This window comes from Neltuma alba, unplaced genomic scaffold (genome assembly GCF_004799145.2).
Source record: "Neltuma alba isolate B1F8T4 unplaced genomic scaffold, ASM479914v2 tig00002478_pilon, whole genome shotgun sequence".
In the NCBI taxonomy this organism is placed as follows: domain Eukaryota; kingdom Viridiplantae; phylum Streptophyta; class Magnoliopsida; order Fabales; family Fabaceae; genus Neltuma; species Neltuma alba.
The window spans coordinates 1-23,895 of record NW_021632874.1 but is presented as its reverse complement, the minus strand read 5'-3'; the positions used below and the strand labels follow the sequence as shown (position 1 = coordinate 23,895).

General features: G+C 31.8%; 2 protein-coding genes across 2 annotated transcripts; both read left to right on the top strand.

Moving 5' to 3' along the window:
• The first annotated feature begins 4,111 nt into the window (after positions 1-4,111).
• Positions 4,112-15,084, top strand: LOC114729409 (importin-5). The gene is made up of 20 exons (XM_028916416.1): positions 4,112-5,600; positions 5,929-6,132; positions 7,324-7,428; positions 7,537-7,602; positions 7,686-7,850; positions 8,138-8,212; positions 8,298-8,452; positions 8,826-8,961; positions 9,057-9,126; positions 9,251-9,378; positions 9,835-9,891; positions 11,288-11,473; positions 11,600-11,692; positions 12,768-12,853; positions 12,951-13,017; positions 13,112-13,178; positions 13,255-13,391; positions 13,539-13,630; positions 13,720-13,786; positions 14,471-15,084. Exons 1-20 carry the CDS (start codon positions 4,368-4,370, stop codon positions 14,630-14,632), a joined length of 3,351 nt encoding a protein of 1,116 aa, XP_028772249.1. The 5' UTR covers positions 4,112-4,367; the 3' UTR covers positions 14,633-15,084.
• Positions 15,085-20,102: 5,018 nt separating this feature from the next.
• Positions 20,103-20,932, top strand: LOC114729391 (bZIP transcription factor 11-like). The gene has a single exon (XM_028916392.1). The coding sequence runs from the start codon at positions 20,325-20,327 to the stop codon at positions 20,778-20,780; it is 456 nt and encodes a 151-aa protein (XP_028772225.1). The 5' UTR covers positions 20,103-20,324; the 3' UTR covers positions 20,781-20,932.
• The last annotated feature ends 2,963 nt before the right edge of the window (positions 20,933-23,895 follow it).

The following is a 23,895-nucleotide window of genomic DNA, read 5'->3' as shown; positions in this document are numbered from 1 at the left end:
TGTTTGTTTAAAATTATAAAAAAGTAGTATTAGGTAGACTAAACGTGAGAAAATTATTAGAAAGATTTCCACTAAACACATTGCAGATGCATTGAAAAAAACTTATTTAATAAATTAATTGGTACAGTTTATCACGTTGAAAGTTAAAAATCCTTTTTTAAACAAAATTTTAATGCTTAGCTTAATTTCTCCCAAGTATTATATACATAATGACTTTTATCGATTCTTATTTGTTTCCATCAATTTTAATAATTTTCACATAATGTTTTGGATGAGAATCTGACTTACCTAATTACCTTGGATTTGGAGGGGCCAATCTAAGGACCTAATCTAATTTTCATAATGTTTTTAAATTATTAAAATGGCTAAGGGAGGCGCCTTTATTACCAAAGGAATTGCACACAATCTGACAAAAATTTTGAATTATGATGTGTATCTATAATAACTCCAAAATGACTTTATATATAAATTAATTAATTTTATACATAGGTATAGATTAAGATTTAATCTCATTACTTTGTTATTTAAAGCTCTATAAATAGCCCTAGAATTCCTCATTTATATTCGGCTTTTATTATTATTAATTGAATAAAATTTCCAAATATTTCAGCCGTCTCTCTGTTGAATTTCTCTCTTCCCCTTAAATCTTTCTCTCTTCCATTTCTCCGTGTCGGTTCCCCATTTCACATCAAATGTGGATAGTAATTTTGAGAATATATCAAACCTCTTAAAAGCCTAAAACGTTATCATATCATATCATAATGTGTGTGTATGATAATTCTAGAACAACTACTCATTTTAATTACTTCTATAATTATTTTTTTATTTTTAATCTTTTAATTATTTTAATGTTTCTAGATTATATGATCCAGTTTGCCAACTCACTTCAAACTAGCCAATCCAATCCAAATCTAGTATTCATAACATTAATTTTTTTTGTTGGCCCGAATTCATAACATTATCTTAAACTATTAAAATAACTTGAAATGTCTTTTGCATTATTATTTTAGGGATTATTGCAAGTTGTCACCAACATTATCTTGGTATTTATAATAATCCTAGTTTCTCTCCTAACAACTATAATAATTCGATTGGAAGTGGGGACTATTCTTCTTCTTCTTCTTCTTCAAATGGAATGGTGTGTATTGACCCAACAAGTTAAAATATATATTTAATCCCTTAATTTTATATATGGTTTCAATTTGATCAATTAACTTTAAAAAATATATTTCTAATTTCTTAACCATAAAATTGTTAACAAAAATGATGAAATAGAAATCTTAAATATTGATAAAATATTTTCAACTGCTAACCTATTAAATTTATTTTTTAAAACAATCATGATTGTTACAAAAAAAATATCATTTAAACCCAACGATTTTAGAGTTAAATAACTAAAAATATATTTTTTAAAGTTAATAAACCAAATTGAAACATTATATAAAATTAAATGACTAAATTTATACTTCAGCTTGAGCTAATACTACTTATTATTCTTAATATAAGAGCTAGTTTGGAATTCAATTTAGTTCTAAATATAAAATCTCAATTCATTTTATCTCTATTATTTATCTATTTTGCCTCCAAGTCATCCTATGGTGATTGTATATGTTAAGAAATTTTCATCAAAAGATAGTTTTAATGCATATTATTGATGAGAGTATTTTAAAAAAAATAACATTCATTTATTACAAATAACTAAATTTTCTAAATATGCTCAAATAAGTTATTTATCTTTTATATTAAGAATAGGATGTAGTAGTAGTACATACAAAAATACAAAGCTTTACCAACCAAACCACAGCATGAAATAAACTAATTTAAATGTTTATAAGCATGTTTTACATAAATTAAAATAAAACTTTCATTATATACTTATCTCGTATTCTATAAATCACAATAAATAAATTATTTATAAGCTATTCTAAACGAACCAAAAGTCTATGAGTTCTAGTGATGTTTACTAGTTAACAAAACACTAATGAGAATGTCTCTCTCAGATACGATATGGATTATTTACAAAAAAGAAAAAAATCTATTCCTGTTCTCAAAGAGTTTCTATAAGAGGGTTCCAAAAAATTATCAGTGTCCAATGCGAGCTTGTGTTCTTTGGGTTGATATGTTTATTTCAGTTTTAAATGTAAAATCTCAATGTGTTTTGCAAAGAAGAGAGAAAGGTAGGTTCTCTCCAAATTTTCGAGAGATTTGGACAAAACTCATTTGTCATGTTTGGTCTTGCACCTGCACAAATACCCATCTTCTTCTTTGGCCCTGTTTGGTGTAAAATAACCAATTTTGACGGATGGAGACTCAGAGTGGAATTGAGAATTGGGAGTGAGAATAAGGTTTTAAAAGTAAATTTGGTAGGGGCCAATGTTTAGATGGAATGTTTGTATTAAATTTTTTTATGATTAGTCTGAAATTAGTAAAAGACAACAATACCCCTTACATTAATAAAAAAGAACTATAAACATATTTTGTCTCCTTTAATTAATAGGAGTAGAATTAGAAATGAAACATCAAAAAAGGCACAAGTAATAAATAAAAAGGATCAGAGTGGTATTAGATATTAACAAGTATATTAGATAAAAGGTGGGGTATATTTTCATGTCTTTTAGGTGTTATGTAAAATGTATTTAATGAAATATCTACCGGTATCACTCTTTTAATTATAATACTCTTCCGATCCTTAATATAAGACCCATTTAACTAATTTGATTACATTAAAGAAGTTAGGTAAGTTAGTTAATTATAAGAAATATGGCATGTTTTTCTTAAAATACCATAATCATCTTTCTTAATACTCCCTCTTCCTCTTCTACTTGATTATGATTAAAGGAGTAATCATAGAGGTAACTTAGAGAAAACTGATAAATGTGAGAAATAGGTCTTATATTTAAGATCAAACCCAACTCAACAATTGGGTCCTATATTAAGGACCGGAAGAGTATATATTAAGATAAATATAAATTCATTTAGTTAACAATTTTAACTTTAAGATAAATTCGCTTATACGTGTATAAATTTTAAAAAATTATTAAATAGCATATTTAATTATATTTAATTTAAAAAATTCTGCACCTTTTGTTTTATTCCTTAAAAGATAACCTGTTTTACTAAAATATTTGATTTTAAAATATAATAACATGAAAGAATATTTTTATCAAAAATTTTGGTTTTAAATCATGTGACGGGGTAAATGTTAATATGATTGTTTCATTTTGATGTTTAATTCAATTTTAAACACGATATATTTTAATGTAAGAATAAGGGTATTTTAATCATTCACATATTTTGCACTTTCCTTCCTCCCAATTTAGAGCAGTAATAATAAACCTCCCCCCCCCCCCCCCAAATTTTCTCTTTGTCTATCTTCTTTCCTCCTATTTTCTTTCCTCCCTGCTTTCTGAGATTGGAAAAGAGAAACATACTTAAACTAAATAAAAACTTAATGTTTGGAAATAATTTCTCCTCACCCATGTCTTTAGGCTTTTGAGCAGTTTTGGGATTTTGGAATTTTTAATGGTCAAATAATAATCTTTCTAAATTATTCATTTTGCATTAAAAAAAACATTCCAAACTTTTTAAAAAGGAAAAATTTCATGAGAAGAACTTTAAAATTATTAAATCCTAATTCAGGTTTGATTAGATTTTTACAACTGTAAACTTACAAATAACCATACATTTTCGTATAAATTTCTTATTTAAGATTTATGAGGCATTTGGTTTCTATTGAAAATACTTTTTAAAAATAATTTTACGTAAGTCGAGATAAAAATTTTTTTTACATACTTATTTCGTATATTGTAGAATTATTTTTAAAACCATAGTTTAGTTTTTATCTAAATATTTTCTTAGCAATTTTTAATAATTCTTTTTTAGAAAAAGTCCTAATTCACTTGTCAACCTTATTCACGGTGTGTAATGTTATTGTTACGATAATGTTAAGACGCGGTTAAAAAAAAAAAAAAGAATAGAAAAGGAGTAACAAACATGAATGATGACATAGAAAACAGAAAAAAAAGAAACAGCTAATACACCATGGAGCATGAACACATGAAAAAAGGCTTCTTTTGGCCCTAAAACATTCATTCACATTTACAACTTGCTTTGCCCTAAATAAGTCTCTCCTTCCACCTCACCTCTGTCTTTTGCCTTTTTATCGTCTCTGTAACCTTTTCTTTTCCTTCTCTCTCCCATCACTCCCACGCCCTCGCTTCCTCACTCACTGTAACTCCCTCTGTGCATCACTATAAAACCTTACTTCTCTTCCTTGTAGAGAGCGAGAGAGAGGGAGGCGGGCACATAGAGAGAGAAAGAGTCTTCATCATCAAACCCTAACTCGCTCCCTTGCTGAGTAAGCCGCCATGAATTCCGAGTCAACTCAGCTCCAGCAAGCTCAGGTGGCCGCCATTCTTGGTCCCGATCTTGGTCCTTTCGAGACCCTGATATCACACCTCATGTCGTCTTCCAACGAACAGCGTTCTCAAGCTGAGCTTCTCTTCAACCTCTGCAAGCAGACCGATCCTGATGCTCTTTCCCTCAAACTCGCCCATCTGCTTCAGTTTTCCCAAATCCTTGAGGCTCGTGCCATGTCTGCAATTCTCCTCCGAAAGCAGCTTACTCGCGATGATACTTATTTATGGCCTCGTCTTACTCCTTCGACTCAATCATCGCTTAAATCTATTCTTCTTGCCTGTATTCAAATTGACCAGCCTAAATCTATTTCCAAGAAATTATGCGATACAATTTCCGAGCTTGCTTCTGGGATTCTTCCCGATAATGGTTGGCCCGAATTATTGCCGTTTATGTTTCAGTGTGTATCATCGGACTCGCCCAGACTGCAGGAATCTGCGTTTTTGATCTTTGCCCAGTTGTCCCAGTACATCGGTGATTCCCTTACTCCTCACATCAAGCATCTACATGCTGTGTTCTTGCAGTGTTTGACATCAGCGACGGCCAATTCTGACGTCAGGATTGCTGCATTGAATGCGGTGATCAATTTTATCCAGTGTCTGTCGAGTTCTACTGATCGTGATAGGTTTCAGGATTTATTACCTGCAATGATGCGCACTTTGACCGAAGCGTTGAATAGCGGGCAGGAAGCTACGGCCCAGGAGGCACTTGAATTACTGATCGAATTGGCTGGAACAGAGCCCAGATTCTTGAGGAGGCAGTTGGTCGATGTAGTCGGGGCAATGTTGCAGATAGCAGAGGCAGAATCATTGGAAGAAGGGACGAGGCATTTAGCTGTTGAGTTCGTGATCACACTTGCAGAAGCCAGGGAGCGAGCGCCGGGGATGATGAGGAAGTTGCCACAGTTCATTAGCAGATTGTTTGCTATATTGATGAAGATGCTCTTGGATATTGAGGATGATCCGGCGTGGCATACTGCAGAAACTGAAGATGAGGATGCTGGTGAAACAAGCAATTACAGTGTAGGCCAAGAGTGCTTGGATAGGCTGTCTATATCATTGGGTGGCAATACCATCGTTCCTGTTGCCTCTGAACAATTGCCTGCTTACTTGGCTGCTGCCGAGTGGCAAAAACGTCATGCTGCATTGATTGCGCTGGCTCAAATAGCGGAGGGTTGTGTAAAGGTAGGGAAAATGCCTGCATTCCTTACGCTATAGGTTGTTTTACATGTTTGCTATCTTGTTTGGCTACTATAGATATTTCTCCTTTACTCGCAGTCTGTTGCAACTGCAACTTCTATTCAGTTCACTTATTGTTCCTATCCTTTTGGATTTTATCCGTTACGTTGTTCCTTAAAATTGAACTTTGCCTGGTGTAAAAATTTGGTGAACTATCTCCTTTCTATGTTCTAAGGAGCTGAAGAGAGTTTTTTTCGCCCAGTAATTATTTAAGATTGCAAAAGTTCTTTTATATTTTTCCTTATGGCATTCCCCAACCTTCCAATTACTTCAGGTTATGACTAAAAATCTGGAGCAAGTGGTGGCAATGGTATTGAATTCCTTCCAAGATCAACACCCCCGTGTGAGGTGGGCTGCTATTAATGCAATTGGGCAATTGTCTACTGATTTAGGTCCAGATTTACAAACCCAATACCATCAACGGGTGTTGCCAGCACTAGCTGCTGCTATGGATGATTTTCATAATCCTCGTGTACAGGTTAGCTGCTGCCTTTGAAGTATTTGATTATTCAAGAATAGTGTTATTTTGCAAATGAGCATTGGGTTTTATCTATATTAAGGTGTAAGCAATGATAGCTTTAAAATTACGAAATAATTGGATATTCTGGGCATTAAAATTTAAAGTAATGAATCAGTTCTTGAATTAGGATGCTTGATTTGTTTGAATTGTAATCAGGGTGCCTTCTTGTTGTTCAATGTGTGTTGTGGTCTTCATTTTACCTTATAAGGTCAGTTAAATGTCAAAATGATGGTTAACTTCCTTTGTTGAAAGTATGTTTTACTTTTTTCCTAGTTAATTTTGACTATGGCTGGGATTCAAACTTGGATCAGTCAGCCCTAAATAAGACTTTGATGTTACTAAGTCAATGCCTATTGGTCAAAAGTATGTTGCAAAGGTACTTTTGAACATCTTTATTGTATTTAATGTTTATTCTCGGGATTAATATTGTGTTTTAAAATTGAAACTGCATATATAATCTCATCAAGGGTCTCAGGACGCTGTGAAGATTTTCAAGATATAGTTGACACGATAATGAGCAATGGAGGTGTTTGTTTTTTGATGTTTAGGTTATCTGATTAAAATTAAGTTTTGAATCCACTTGATGGTTAATTGGTTAATTTAGCAATAACAGGTAAAAGAGTGTAAGCTATAACGTATCAGAGACTATATGATTGGTTAATTTAATTACCTGCTTCATAGGAATCGTATTTGGGAAGAAGTAAGCTACTTTAGTTTGAATTACCTGTTTATATTGAGCTTTAATAGGCTCTTGCGGTGTTATTTTGTTCTTGGGTATGTGGAGGGGGAAAAGATTGGCAGATTGAACATCTACATTGTTTTGCTTTTAGATCTGTGTTATATCATGTGTTGAAGCCCATGTTCTTTCACTCAGTAGAACTCATAGGATTCCTCTGTTCATGGGTCGTAGGGTTTTTCTTCTCATGGTCCAACTGATTTATCATGTCCTATTATGCTTGGAAGCAAAGGCACTGACATGGACGTGAGACAGGATACAGAACAGACACCATGACATAACAAAATTTGAATTGTCACATAATGTTGTGTCTAAAATGAATAACCTGTATATGTTGGACACGGACATGGAGCTCTATTTATAAAGTGTCTATGCATTATAGGTATGAATTTATCTTGCTATTGTCTGCGCAGGCTCATGCTGCTTCAGCAGTGCTCAATTTCAGTGAGAACTGTACTTCTGACATTTTAACGCCTTACTTGGATGGAATAGTTAGCAAACTACTGGTTCTTCTTCAGGTATTATAACGGAAAAATTGTTCTAAGGAACGCTCATGTGATCGTTTTTCTGAATCTTCATGTGATTATCCTTTTCCTTCCCTTAATTATTTTCAAAATGTTTGGCAGAATGGAAAGCAAATGGTGCAAGAGGGTGCCTTGACTGCTTTGGCATCAGTGGCAGATTCATCCCAGGTATCTTTGTATAACCTGTTTGATCCAACAGTTTTGATTTCTTGCCGTGAATCGTAATGAGATTGAAACCATCATGTAATTAGGAGCACTTCCAGAAGTACTATGATGCCGTCATGCCATACCTGAAGGCTATATTGGTTAATGCAACTGACAAGTCTAATCGTATGCTTCGTGCCAAGTCTATGGAGTGTATAAGTCTGGTTGGAATGGCTGTTGGGAAGGAAAAGTTTAGGGATGATGCTAAGCAGGTACTCCTTTATGTTTCTCTCTCTCTTTTTTCCCCCGCTAATTCACTGTAGAAGTCTTTGAAATTCATATGCTGTAACTTTGCAGCTAAACAACATTCTTTCTGGTGTTTACCTACCTTCAATGCAACTTATATGCTTAACATTATTCAGAAAAAAAAATGTTTAAACTGGAAAGCTAGAAGGTTATTTGTTCTTATGGAATGGAATATTATCTGCTATGTACATAGCTTCTTGCTGGGATACTTGAATTTCACTTTGTATGAATTTGTAAACCATGTTTCTTTTAGGTTATGGAGGTGCTTATGTCTTTGCAAGTATCTCAAATGGAGACTGATGATCCTACAACAAGTTACATGCTTCAGGTATGTATTTTGATATTAAATTAATGTGTTGTATAGATAATGCCTATGAGACTCTACTCAGTTACAATCACTTAATTTGTTGCAGGCATGGGCTAGACTCTGCAAGTGTCTGGGACAAGATTTCCTACCTTATATGCAGTTTGTCATGCCCCCATTACTTCAGTCTGCTTCACTTAAGCCTGATGTAACCATTACATCAGCAGACTCAGACAATGATATTGATGATTCTGATGATGAAAGGTTTCAGTTTTTGTCATTTTTCTTCATTTAATTTTAATAATATTGTCAGTTGCAGGTCATAATGTATTAATTGCACTGCTTTTCTTATTTTGCCGTGATTTTTTTTTTTTTGAATGGGCCTTAGGGCTCTTTTGATGCTTGCTGCTTTATTGATTTACTGATATGACTCGTTTTTTTATTTTATATTCTATTAGGATCATATGTATAAACTTGAATTTAAACAGATTCCCACAGTACAGTTACTTTCTGCCCTTGATAGAAAAAGCAAATATTTTAGTTTAGTTGATTTTACTTCATGGTTATTTGTCTGAAATTGGCAGCACAAATCAATACAGTTTCACCTCCCATCTAAGTTTTATTTTATATATTTCAGTATGGAGACCATCACCCTTGGTGACAAAAGAATTGGAATCAAAACTAGTGTCCTGGAGGAGAAAGCTACAGCTTGTAACATGCTGTGTTGCTATGCTGATGAGCTGAAGGAAGGATTCTTTCCATGGATTGATCAGGTCAGATTCTGGGGGCTATATATCCCTTCTTATGCTCGGGTTTGCTAAAGGTTTACTGATTATTTGCTTTTTCTTGATGATTTATGTGCATGTAGGTTGCAGGAACTTTAGTTCCGCTTCTAAAATTTTACTTCCATGAGGAGGTTAGAAAAGCAGCTGTTTCAGGTATTAAATTATTTGCATGCAGTTTGTTGCCAATGGATACTTTTTCTTGGGCAATAATAATTCTGTCATTTGAATCGTTTCCTTGTGTGTCCTGATATTTGACATTTCCTATACACATTTTTAGCAATGCCCGAGCTACTGCGTTCTGCAAAGTTAGCCATAGAGAAAGGACAATCTCAAGGTCGGGATGCATCTTATTTGAAGTTTTTGACAGACAGTATTATCCCAGCTCTGGTGGAAGCATTGCATAAGGTAATTATATCCAATCTTGGTTTTACTAATTTGAAGTTTATGCTGAGGTTGTTGCTGAATAAATATACTATTATTTGAAGGAATTAGCCTGGGTTCTGAAGTTCTTATTGTCATTTCATTGGATCTAATCTTGAGCTTCCTGATGTTTTAGGTGTTTTCCTATTTCTTTCTTTTTCCAAATGGAGAGAGAAACTTGGGTGAAAAAATATATCTGGTGTTTTGAAACTTATCTGAATTGTATGATCTTTGTATTAATTTGAGCAGAAGCAGCTTTTAGTGTCTGCGACCTACATTCTTTGTTATTTTTGCGGCCCCTAAACTAAAAGTGGGCTCAGGCAATGATTTGATGATATAACTAAGCAATCTTAATAATATGCGGGTGGACTTTGCTTGTCTAACCAGTGTCCACATTGATAGTTCAAGAGCTGAAGTTCTTGCATTTCAAATTTCCTGCAGGAACCAGATACGGAGATTTGTGCGAGTATGTTGGACTCATTAAATGAGTGCTTACAGGTTGGTTTTGTCATCCAATCACACAATGGTGTATCTTAAGCATATCTTTTGTTTGTGTATCTTAATTTTACATTTTATGAAATTAGGAGTTTAGGACCATTGAATATATGGTGTAGAATTTTGTTATCATTGTTAATTGATGAGGACAGTCAACAAAAAACGTTGGTGATGTTAGTTAATGGAGAATTGGTACTGGCTGTGGAAGATTCCCTAGTCCATGGGCATATAAGAGAACTAGATATTTACTTCCTATTCTGCAATTGGCTTGCAAGAGAATTTGATATATTGCTTGTGGACAAATTTGATTTTATTGAATGACATCAATGTGGAGCCGCCCTTCTAAAAGAAAGAGCTGTGAGTGATGTTAGCTGTGGAAGGATTCTATAATCAATGGACTCATATGAACAAAGGAAAACAGCTTGATTTATGAGATATTATTAATGCTTACTACAGTTTCACATGCTTTGATTTCTAGAAAGCAGTATGTTGTAATCTGTATCGATAGGGTCATTTTCACCATTCTGGTGGCCAATTCATCCTTGTATGTAGTACAAGAGAATAAATTGCCATGACATCTGTATTAATCGTCCATATATGTATAAAATCAATATATATAGACCTCTGGAAGCTGCACTATTCAGAGAGTGGTGCCGCTTCCAGCCTTGGGAATCATGCCATGGAAGGGGCCCAAGATCTTGTTAACTACAATCAAGGGAAGTATTAACAGCTTCTGTACCTGCAGATTTTTAAGGATTCAGAGATAATTGCTGATCCCAAAGATATACACACTAAATGGAAAGGACTAATTCCAGCCATCTGCCATAAATCTTAATAGAGTTGCATATTTCAACATGGTTTAGCTGCTTTTAGATAGTGTTTTTTTTTTTTTTTGGGGTTTTATTTTGGTATTTTTCTCTTACACATGATAGAATGTCCTGCAAAAATTTTGAGTATGCCTGTATCGTAGGTTGTCTTTTATTGTTGACTTCAATTTTCTTACCGTTATTGCTGTTACTTTATTTTGGCTGCATTGTGGGGCTTGCCTTCTGGCTTTGGTGCTCTTTAACAGCTAAAGCCATAACTTTGCAACTGATTTTCTTTCGCATTTTTTAAAAAGCAGCCAACTTTAGCGATATTTTCTAAGGATTCTAAATAAGGGCTGTCTAAGAAGATCCTCGTATATGTCTTTAGTTGTAATTATGACAATCTCTGAAGTGGATGTTTTCCCAACAATACTATGAATGCATCACTGATTTCTGATGTATGACAAATTAGTTATTGTTCTTGGACATTTTAGTAATAATTTACTCTTTTTCTGTCATCCATCTTGCCTATTCTTACTGCATTCAGTAAAACTCCATTTGGGGTGTTTTCTAATCTTTTGTTTCCTTTGTAGATCTCTGGGATGCTTTTGAATGAAAGCCAGGTCAAATCCGTCGTTGATGAGATAAAACAGGTGATTACAGCAAGTTCAAGCAGAAAGAGAGAGAGAGCAGAGAGGACTAAAGCTGAAGATTTTGATGCTGAAGAGGGGGAACTGATTAAAGAAGAAAATGAGCAAGAGGAAGAAGTTTTTGACCAAGTTAGTCTTTTGATGTCAATTAAAATATATAGGTTTATCATAATCACTGATCCGCTATTAATGTGCTCAAGACTAATCATCAGTTTTGCCGGCCATCCTTGTAATGTAATTTGTGTATTTTCCCAGGTGGGCGAGATATTGGGAACTTTGATCAAAACCTTCAAAGCTTCCTTCTTGCCGTTCTTTGATGAATTGTCGTCATATCTGACACCTATGTGGGTATGTTTTTTCTGGAAGTTACCAACCATATTTAGTGCATATCTGACACTTGGCCTTTCGTCCTTATCCAGTGTTCCTTGTCTGTCTTGTGCATTTTATGTTGGGAAGATACAATGTTTGCCCTTTAAACTTGTAGTCTGTTGGAGACTGGCTGTTGGGGATGTGCAGGCCTGTTGTTTATGTGATTAGATATTATGAGTCCGTCTAGTTATCAGTCTTTGGATATGAAAGAAACTTTATCTTGGTTCGTCTTGGAGCTGACAATCTGGATGGTTTATGATCTTTTTCTCTGTTCTTTGTCTTGATTGCTTGAATTACGTACAAAATTTGTTAACAAATAATCACAGAGATAAATGGAAATAATTCGTTGTTCATCAAGGAGTTACAAAATGGGTTCCTTCTACATGTCCATGTAATAAGAAAAACAAAACCCAATTGCAAATTGCAGTCATGATTCTACTGGTTGTTACATCATGGGTCTCCATCTCTCATATGTTGTTGTTTTTAACTGTTTATTGCCTTCTCTCTGGCTAATTGGTTTATATGTTTGTGCATCTATGGTAGTTAACTTGTAGTTAAAGTTTCATTCGTGTTGGTTATTTTATTTTCATGGTACTGTTATTTTGGAAAATAAAATATGGGCATTACACTTTTGCAACCGGCAGCACAGTGCTGCTTGCCATAGCTTCAGGAGCCCTTTTGCTATGGTGCACTGCATTTCATCAACTATCTCATAATTTAAAGTGAAGAACATTTTTTTCCCTTAAAAATCTTGTCTGCACATATATTATCTGAGAGAGTACGGTACATATTCAAATTCATTATCTAGCATCTATTGCCCTGCAAATGTTTCTTTGTTGAATTAATTTTTCATTTGTTCGTGAAAAATAGTTGAATTTAGAATTTCTTGCATTCATTTGGCAACAGATTGGACTTCTCGTAGATTCCTTTGTCATGTGGATTTCTACCTATTTTGTTTTTTTTATTGCACTACTCGTAACTACTTTTTTTTCCCTGTACCCTCTGCTAATTTATTTTGATATGTTGAAATATTTTTGTTTTATGTTTGTGATAGGGAAGGGATAAAACACCAGAAGAGAGGAGGATTGCGATTTGCATCTTTGATGATGTGGCAGAACAGTGTCGTGAAGCAGCTCTAAAGCAAGTTCTTTTTTCCCTTGACCGATTTCCTTTCAATGGGCTGTGATAATTCGCAAGCAACATATTAATTTGATTGTTCGAAATGCCATCTGATCAGGTATTATGAAACGTATCTTCCATTCTTGCTGGAGGCTTGTAATGATGACAATCCTGATGTCAGACAGGTCAGCATTAGATATGCTCCATTAGTCAAGGTCTCTAGTATTGCTATTTATTGCCTAAATTGTCTGATTTTGTGTCTTCTCTTTCCTTTTGTAGGCTGCTGTCTATGGCCTTGGTGTCTGTGCAGAGTTTGGAGGATCTGTGTTTAAACCTCTGGTTGGAGGTAGTGCTTCCTGAGATAGTGTTATTCAATTGGTAAAAGTTATTTTGAGTAACGTTTTGTTAGTGGCATATTGCAGAGGCTCTTTCAAGGTTAAATGCTGTGGTTCAGCATCCTAATGCTTTGCAACAGGACAATGTAATGGCATACGACAATGCTGTTTCTGCCTTGGGAAAAATTTGTCAATTTCATCGTGACAATATCGACGCTGCCCAGGTAGTTACGTCTTTGGGCTATAACCCCAGTTTATGCTTGTGCTTGTTAATTGTATTAATCTAATGAGAAAATCTGTCAATGGGATTTTTTTAGAGTTTTATTTTAGGCAACTCCTGAATATTTTTTTCTAAATGAGCTTGTTGGCAGGTGGTTCCTGCATGGTTGAACTGTTTGCCAATAAAGGGTGATTTAATTGAGGCCAAAGTTGTGCATGATCAGCTTTGTTCAATGGTTGAGAGGTCAGAAACTCAACTTTCTTGTTTCTCGTACACAGTACACCTTTTTATCTTCTCAATTTTCTTATTGTGCTCTATCATTTTATTTACAGATCTGATGGGGATCTTTTGGGTCCAAACAATCAATATCTTCCAAAAATTGTTGCAGTATTTGTTGAGGTTAGCTTTTATGTGTTTGGTCAGTTTGATTGGCTGTTTTTGCTGAGGTTAGGTGGCCATCATGAATTTGGGACTAGAAATTTTATTGAAATTAAGAGTGGAAAGGCTTTAATGATAAAATTAGTTAACCTCCTTAAAACAGAAAGCGGACAAAATTTTGATATGCAGTAGCTGTGCGATAGTTTTGTATCTCAACCTAAGGCTAGCATGTATTGCACCTCCTGGTAATAGACACAAAAAATAGTTACTTGTTAATTACTTGCTTTCTCCTGAATTTACTGGTTATACTTAAAATTGAATTTCATAATTTAAGTTGATATTAATACCAAACATTTTAGATGTTTTAAAGGACATGGTGCTTTTTAAGAAATGAAAGAACTTTGAACCTGACTTTTATGTGGCGGACCAACGAAAACCTCATGGAAGTGTATTTTCAAACTTTTCTTATATCTTTTTTATCTTAAATTTTCATGTGGGTGATGGATGTTCATTTGTCTTTAAACTGGTAGACAGCACGCAACAGATGCATAGTGACATGCAATTCAGGACTTGGTTTGCATTAATCTTTGAAGCATATATGAACTGTATCGTATACAATGAAGAAGATATGTGATCATTATAGTATTTTTGTTCTCTTTATTTTTCCCTTCTGGGTAAAATATTAATTGTTCTTGCACATAACAGGTGTTATGTGCCGGTAAAGATCTTGCGACTGAACAAACTGCTGGTCGTATGAAAAATCTTCTCAAACAGCTTCAGCAAACTTTACCCTCTGCTCTAGCCGCAACCTTTTCAGCTTTGCAGCCACAGCAACAGCTTGCATTACAATCCATCCTTTCTTCATAGTATGTGTCAGCAACTGGGAGTTTACCGAATCTCTATTGAATTGGTTTGGTCTTCTTAATATTTATTCCTCATTCTTTGCCATAAGATGGTTTCCATCATTCATTCTTGCATGTTTCTTTTCACACCCCTGGCTTCAGTTTTGAGAATGCAGAGTCATAATTGTGATTGGTAAGGGAAACTTTTATGCAAAAATGTGTATATTGTAATTTGTCAATAGTGAGATTTGAGTTTGAAAGATAAGTGTTAGGCATTTGTGGTGTGAGGATATTTGTTCTTTTTCCCCTTGTTTTTGCATTTTACCAAATGGGTGGTGAGAATACAGGATTGTCTTGAGGCAATTCTGGCAGTTTTGGCCTATTGTTTCTTCATGTCAGACATGGAATGGAATGTATTGTATTAAATATTCAATCTGTTGATCTATCAAGGTTTTACTATTTATTTTATTTTATTTAGCCAAGCATGTTTTGCTCCCTAGTTCACAATTTAACAAAAATTGACATTTGATGAGATCGGCAAAAATGCACGCTAAGCTTTAGACTTTGTTGCCAATGACGTAATCAAGAAAACATAACTTGTATTTTTACCCTTAATTATAATTTAATTTGAAGTGCTAGAAGAAACAACAATGAAAGTTAAGTTCATGCCATATTTGCAACTTCAGTCAAAAGGTCAAAAATTGAGAATTTCAAACTATAAACGCAGAGTAAAGGTCCAGTGAATAATTAAATTTAAGTCTGCAGGCTTGTCGGCTGAGATAATAGTGAACGGGAAACCATGATTGGTTTGAAAGGAAGTATCCTTATTTTTTGAAATGAGTTTTAGGGCATCTTTGCATGTGAACTATTTTATAAATATTGGCTAATGAACATTAATACTAATCATTGACTTTAGATCAACTTTTAATGAAAAAGCATTCCAGTCATAAAGTATTCATGTAGTAATTAACATCCTAAAATTTAATAATTCCCCGTTTTTTTATGCCATAGTGGCGGAAGTTGGAAGAGTGGACTTGGTTCTTGCAAAACTTGAAAAATAGTGTGGGTTTTATGGAAGTGTCGCTTGTGTTTAACAGAACAATGATGCTGTGAGGGCAAATAAGTTGGAGAACTAGTATAATGGCTTTTCCCAGCTTCTCTTATACTATTTTTGGTTCTTAACATATGAGCTAGTTAACTAATTTGAGTGGTTTAAAAAAATTAGTTAAATTAGTCAATTATAATAAATAGGTATTGTTTTTTATAAAATACCTTTGTTAGTCATATGTATTAGTGATAACTACTATTTAATAAAACATTAAATATTTGTAATTTTTATAAGGATTGTCTTGTAAAAAAATAGATAAATACAAGAGACAAAGTATATTACAGTTTTATATTTAGAACTAAATTGAATGTTAAATAATTTTTTACATTAAAGATGGATGTAGCATAAAGATGTTAATGGGCTGACCGGAAAAGATTAGGGAAGTATAAAATTTCCCAATTAATAAAATAAATTCTTCTACCCAACACTTCCTCCATCTATAAGAAGTTTTCTAAATCTCTTTTTAGCTCAAAATATAGGGGGTTGCATCAATTTTTTTTTCATAATCAGACCATTTTATGTCTAACTTCTTGAGAGATGAAAATATGTATTTATTAATAGATTAGGGAAAAAATTAAAAAAAAAACTGGCCTACTTTTATACCTTAACAAATGAATAACAATCTATCTTTTATTAGTATGTGTAAAATGATTGAAAACATATTATAAAAAGGGACAACAAGAGTAACCTGTATTGAGCATAATTTTAAAATTTTGTTAAAAGAAGTAACTGATTTTAATTATCTTTCTTAATTTACCTAAAATTGTTAATATAAATACCAATTAAAAGAAATATGCCTTTCATGAATGGGGAGACAAAATTTGTTATCTTTAGAAATCTTCCTTTACTTGTCTTGTGATGCCACAAATTAATACTAGCATCTTTTACACTTTTGAGGATCTTGTACATGAGAATGTATTAAATTTGTTAACCATTCTTGTTGTTATGTTATAGTGCCATATTTCTTTCTTTCTTTTTTTGCCAACCAACATGAAATAATTCCTATATTTCTAGGAGTCATGCCCTAAGGAACCTAGAGAATTCTAGATGCACAAAAGAAAGGCTTATTTATGTTTCAATTAAATTGGAAAAGGAATAATGACTCCTGCTCTTCGTTCACATGGGAAAAATGGGCAAAAAGAATACTCGAAGAAAAAAATTCTTAGAATAATAAATTAATAATAAAAAATTTATTTTTTTCTTTTGATATCTTCTCTCTCTCTCTCTTTCCAGATCTACTGTTCTTTGCCAATGATGACTCTATTTTCAATTTTGTTATTTAAAATGATAAACTTATTAATATTCCCTCTGATATTTCTTCTTTGAATAATTTACCCTTGTTTTAATTGATTGAGTCCTTTTCTTTAAATTAAATAAGTCAGCAGAATGATAGGCCTGAAAAAATAATTATACGATTGTTAATCTGCTAAAGGAAACCAATTCTCTTGAAGAAAGTTGGAAAAAAAAAAACTCGTAAAGATTAGACATAATATATGAGTGAATCATTTAATTGGACTCACCTATTTGAGTAGATATACTATTTAAGTTCCAAGACTTATTTTACTTATCCATTTTCTAAAAATAAAACATATAAGAAACTTATATGGATTCAAATTGTTAATTAGGTCTTGGGGAAAAAATTATTTAAATTAAAATTAATTTGACGAAGAAAATTTTGAAAAAATTAGGATTAATTGTTTAAAATAGAATACATGAAACATGAAAACTTGATTGTATCTCCTAATGGACTATGTTAAACTATGCTTGCTTAATTAGTTATAGTAAAATCAGTTTAATAAACAAATTAAGAAAAGAACAAAAATATAATACTACATCCGGTTCTTAATATACGATTCACTTTTTAGTAAAAAAAATTAAAGTGTAAAGTGAATCTTATGTTAAGAGACTGAACGTAGTATTAAGATAAATAATTTAAAATGATGTAATCATTTAAAACGAATATCTGGTAAAAAAATCATTTAAAACGAATATCCTAGTCTATCAAATATTTTAGACAAAAACCAAAATTTCTATGCGAAGTTGCAAACATGGCTATCAAATTGCTTATTTTTTGGGGGAAAAAAATCTATCAAATTGCGCAATTTGAGTCTCCTTCTCAATGAATTACAATTTATTTGGGGGAAAACCCACTAGCCATAGCAAACTTACCTATCACATTAGGTAAACTGGTTTTAAATTTTATTGAAGAAAGACAACAAAAAATATAAGAAAAAAATTATTCATAAGTCTCAAATAAAAGAAAAAAGAATATAAATATGTTCACGAAATTTCATTTATTGCTAATATATATATTTTAAAGGGTCTTTATTCACTTGGTTTTTCTTTCTGAATTTATCCGATTATTGAATTATTTGATCAATATGTCAATTTTTTTTTTTTGAGAATTTATAACAACATCTCCTCAATGAGAATCATTCACGGTGTGTTGTTCATAGTACTCCTCCGGTCCTTATTATAAGACCCCATTTGACTTTTTATTTGGTCCTAATTATAAGACCCCAATCCATTTTGTCTCTTATATTTATGTATTTTTTTCCAAGATAATCCTTCTAATAATGATAGTTTTAGCCAATATACTTAATTAGCAAGGATATTTTAGGAATGACAACACTTATTTATTATAAATAACCAACTTAACTTACTTCCTTAATCTCCTCAAATAAGTCAATTGGGTCTTATAATTAGGACCGGAGGAGTATGATTTTTTGTTGTTGGGTGCAACAATTTAGAGTAATGAAGTTTAAATTCTTAACATTATTTAAATAATATTAAATTTCTTCTGCTTAATCCGGACCGTTCATCTTTCACATAATTGATGGAAAACGAACATTTTGCTTAAAGACAGAAAATTGATAGACCACCAACCATAAGCAATCATACCTATCATGTTACGCATGAATATTTCTTTTCTCTCTAATCAATCGATCATTCTATTGAAGACAAAAAAAAATGGTATTAAAATAAGAGCCACCAACTGGATTAGATTTAACAGAACGGGCTAGTCCCTTACAATATAGTAAACTAAAGCTTGAGGAGAATACCTATGCTTAGCATAAAGAAAAATCGGTATGAATTGTGCCTTTTGTTTCTTTCTTTCATTTTTCGGTTATTGAATTGAATTATTTAATTATATTTTTTAATGTCAATATTAATATAAAATTTTAAATTCCAATCAAGATATTTTATTGTCTATGATTAGCTACTTCTGGTGATCAAGTTGATGTGAGATGTTATATGCAATTCACGATCCAAATATTCTTAATGTAACAACACCAAAAAAAAAAAATCACAAAGTTTCACTTAATATACTAAATCACTTAAAAATGTTTTTTTCCACTCCTTGGGATATGAGCTAGTTGGAAAATTTATTATAATCCTAAATATAATATTTTAATTTATTTTGTCTTTTAAATTATATATATTTTTAGACTATCCTCATTGATTGAGCATATTAAAAAAAGTTTCATTAAGAGGTAGTTTGGAACAAATAATTAAGTAGATATTTTTTTAAAAAATAGAACTCATATTTTTTTAATAAGTAGCTTAACTAATTCTTATAATCTTTATACTTTAATTATTTATTTCCCACGGACGAGTTGTAATTTATTTGTCAAAAAAGTCGTACAATGTACTTAGACAAAGTTAATGTTTTTGTATGCTTTAACAAAGTAGTAGTAATATTAACTCATTCCAAATGCGAAAGAATCCAAAGGCAATGAGTTGTCATTCGTGAATTTTTTAACATGAAAGTAACATGCGCGTGCACATGCACAGGAAACAGCCTCTGTCATTGATCTGTCCGCCGGTGTGGGGCTCTTTCCGTGTTCCTTCCTCCATTTCCCCTCTTTCATTAATTTATCAATTAATTGAATTTATCTTTAACTTTAAAAATTTAATTCTTCATTATTATTATTATTACTTTTCCATTCCAATGGGCGATTCTTTTTCTATAAATCCCACCCTCCATTCCCATCAAAACCTCTTTCCTTTCTTTCTCATCTCTATCTCTCAGATTTCTGGTCAATCCATCTCTATCTTCTTCCTTCTCTTTACCCTATTTCTCAGCCCATAGTCTCTTCTAATTCTATCTTCTCTCTAAGAATCTCTTCCCTGTTATAAACTCCTTCGGTTCTTCATCTTCTTCCATCTTCTTCTTCTTCTTCTTCTCCAGGCCTTATTACCTTCAATAATATAATCCTTCTTCTTGATCTTGATTATGCAGTTACGGTTATTGATGCTTGAGACAATCGATTCAAGCTTGTCAATATGTCTGCAGTAATCTGCGAAATCCTCATGATAAACTCCTCTCTCTCTCGCAGGATCCACTTGGTTCAATCTTTTTCTCCGTTGTTTTCCTCTACTGGTTCTACGTTTTCTCACGATAATCTTCTGCAAAATCCCCCATCTTCTTAATTTCTCCCTCCCTTTACTTTCATCATCTGAAGGCAATCCATCAACCCAGTAATTGATTTTTGTAGGACTTATATATATATATATTGTATCTCTTTCTGTCTCTCTCTGTTATAGATCTGCATCATTCAAGTTCATCGAAACCCTAGTTATTGCACGGACATAATCATAATCATCAATGGCTTCTTCTCCTGGTGGTGGTGCTTCTTCTGCAACTTCATCTGATCATCATCATCAAGAAGATGTGATGGACCAGAAGAAGAGGAAGAGAATGATATCGAACCGCGAGTCGGCGCGGCGATCGAGGATGAAGAAACAGCAGCATCTGGACGATCTGGTGAGGCAGGTTGGTGAGCTGAGGAAGGAGAATGAAGAGATTATGAAGAACTTGAGCTTAACCAGCCAACTTCATATGAACATGGAAGCAGAGAATGCAATCTTGAGGACCCAAATGGCTGAGTTAACAAACAGATTGGAATCTCTTAATGAGATCATAAGTTATATAAACTCATCAAGCAGTTATGTGTTCAATAATGATGATGAGACTGAGATGATCTCTGATTGTGGCCTCTTCAACAATTGGAACCAACCTATCATGGCTGCCGGTGGAAATAATAATATGATGTATTATTGATTAATTAAGTAAGGTGTGTAAGGATGATTATTAGGGTTTTTAATTTATTGTAAGATTCTCTGAACTTGAAGAGAGAGATAATAAGATTTGATTTGCTTGTCCTTACAATTTTATTTGATTGTTAATCATCTTTTTCTGGCTCTTTTTCTCAATTATTGTGTCATTATATTGTAGTTTTGTCAAACTTTTCTCAATCGTGGACATAGAAATTAGCTTTAACACTCATAATCTATTAATCAGGGTAATAAAAAAAATAAAAAAATGTGAAATAAATTTATTTATTATCATCATAAAAAATAAAAATTATTATGCTCATAAACATTTTCGTACATATAAATGTAACTTATAAGCTGAGTGATTTTGATTTTATTTGTAACATGTGGCATAATTAATACGAGTGCCTATAATTGAAAAATTAAAAGGCCCAAATTAAATAAAATAAAATTGCAAAATCTTAATTAAAAAGAAGGTGAAATTATTTTAACTTACATGTTTAATTTTTCCCAAGTCAAAAAGGAGATAGACATGATGGTGGGTCCTACTTAATTAGTGGGGTCCAAACACTGATATACCATTGTACCTATCTCTCTCCAATTGCGGGGATTATACGGTTGTTTGAACCAAAAAACAATGTTTGATTAAAATATTAAACCTACTTTTTCTCTTTAACTCTTACGGTGATTTTATAATATTAAAGGATTCTAAATCCCTAATCAATAATGTCAATGTTAGGTCATTTCCGGGGTTGGTGTGCTTGCTTTGTCGGTTGTAAACCTTCTGTTTATCTCTTTGTTATTAATATACTTTCTTGCTCTTACTTATAACAGAGAGATAAAAAAAATATTTTATCTTATTTATAAATCATATTATTAATTTTTTTTTATATAACTGTATAATTTTATCTTTTATTTATTACTTTCTAGGCTTTATTTTCATAGAGTATAGTGTATTTTAAATAGATACAAAGTTAAAAGGTTATGTTGTTAAACTTTTAAAACAAAGTTAATGGGCACAATTGTTGGTTGAGAATGTAAATAGTTTAAGAAAAGAATACAACTTTAAATTTCATTCTCGTGAGGAAAAGAATGCAAGTTTAAATTTTAAAAAGTACACTTATTAGAAAAGTTTTAATCTTAACATTCCTGATCCGATAAAGATTAGTTTTAAACCCAAATTAACTTAAAAATACTCTAAGTTATATATATAAAAAATTTTAGTTTCGGTGAAATACATTAAAAGTAACGAGTATTACTAAAAATTAATCTGTAGCAGTCAAAACCGCATTAGTCCGCGCCTTTTTTTTTTTTCGTTTTTTGCAAGGATATAAATTCAAATCCTAAACTTGTAAGAGTTTACTTTTCTCAATAAATAACTATTACAAGCATATAATTAAATAATTGACATAAAAAAGAAAAATTTTATTTAAATATATTTTAAATTAAAATAACTGAAATTAAATCCATCAAACGTCATAGTTTATCATATTCAAATGAAATTCATATAGAAAGTTATTATCATAATTAAATTCAAAAAATTAGTATGTTTAGAGAGCCAGTTAAAAAGACGTTGTAAATTAAAACTGCAAAATCTGCAAAATTGATGGGTGAAGTGATGATTTTGACTGAGTTTGTAACTTGCACAAGTTCAAAAACCGACATGATTTTCTAAGATAAAACCGCAAAATAATTATCAATAACAATGTTGTTGCTCTTGTTTGGTTTATTTTAATATTATGCTCTCAAATTGAGTTCAAACGTACAATTTTCTTTTGAACGGAGGACATTAAAAAAAAAAAAAAACAGAGAGGGCATTTGACATCATTGGTTTATAGGTCCAGCAAACATTAAAAGGATTTATGATTGTTCTTTATTGCTCTCGTCATATATTTCATTTTCTACATAAATGATTTTTTTCTTTTCAGTCGAAAATGACTTTTTTTGGCATATAATCGAAGATGACATTTATTAAATATAGATAAAATTAAAATTGGCGTGTACTATTTGATCACATGCAACGTCGGGTTAAAAGTTAGTACTCACAGATTCAGATTTTTTTCATTTCTGAAAAAAGGTTTACTTACAGATAAGTTTGAGTATAGACAGGAGATCTTGCAACAGGATAAATATTAAGAGCATAATTAAAATTAATTGATTGCCGAATTTTAAAAAGAAAAAGGACAATAAAAATTGAGACATATAGGTTTAATTTTCTTTCAAATAAAACGAGTAACCAAATTAAGGGGAAAAAATATACTGTTCATTGAAATGTTATTAAAATGATATCTTATCACGATTTTAAATTTTTCAGGATAATAATATATTATTTGAAAATGGAAGATATTGTGATAATTGTGGTTTAAAAAAGAATGGTGAAATTACTAGACAATTATAATTATAACTCTTTTAAAATTAATGAGAAAAAATCTATATATATGACTGAATTAAGAAATAATAAAAATAAAAAAGTACAAAATTTATGGATTAGTTATGAATAATATACTTCACTTCAAATAAATTTCATGCTGATGTACGAAATTACATCTTAAGTAAATTACACCATTTATCTGAGGAGACAAAAGGGCGACTAAGTCAAATAAATATAAGTATTCAACTTGTACTCGTCCTAGAAACTCACTCAATTATTTATTGATAGCCAACACATTCATAAACGAGAAAATCTCATGTTAGTGATTTTTATTTCCTAAGAATAATAGTTAACTTATTAAATTCATCTCAAATTATTTTTTCCCCTAATCTCATCTAGATTAAATGAGATTGTAAAGGAAAAGGAAATAAAGAAAAATAAAAAAAATTATATTTAAATTTTAAGCATTAATTACGAGAACAAAATTAACAAATAAATATTAATTATTTGCTAAGTGATTTATATTACTGACTAAAAAATTCATAAAAATGACTTGTCCTCTAGAGCAGAGAGAATGCTGCTTTCTATTTATTCTATTGTACACACTCAATATCTAATTATTAATATAAAAGCTTTGAAAATATTAAAAAAATTAGTTTAAATTGATTATTTATAACAAATGTGTTAATTTTTTCTAAATACTCTATTTATTTATTGTATTTGAACTATTTTCTAGTGGGAATCTCTTATA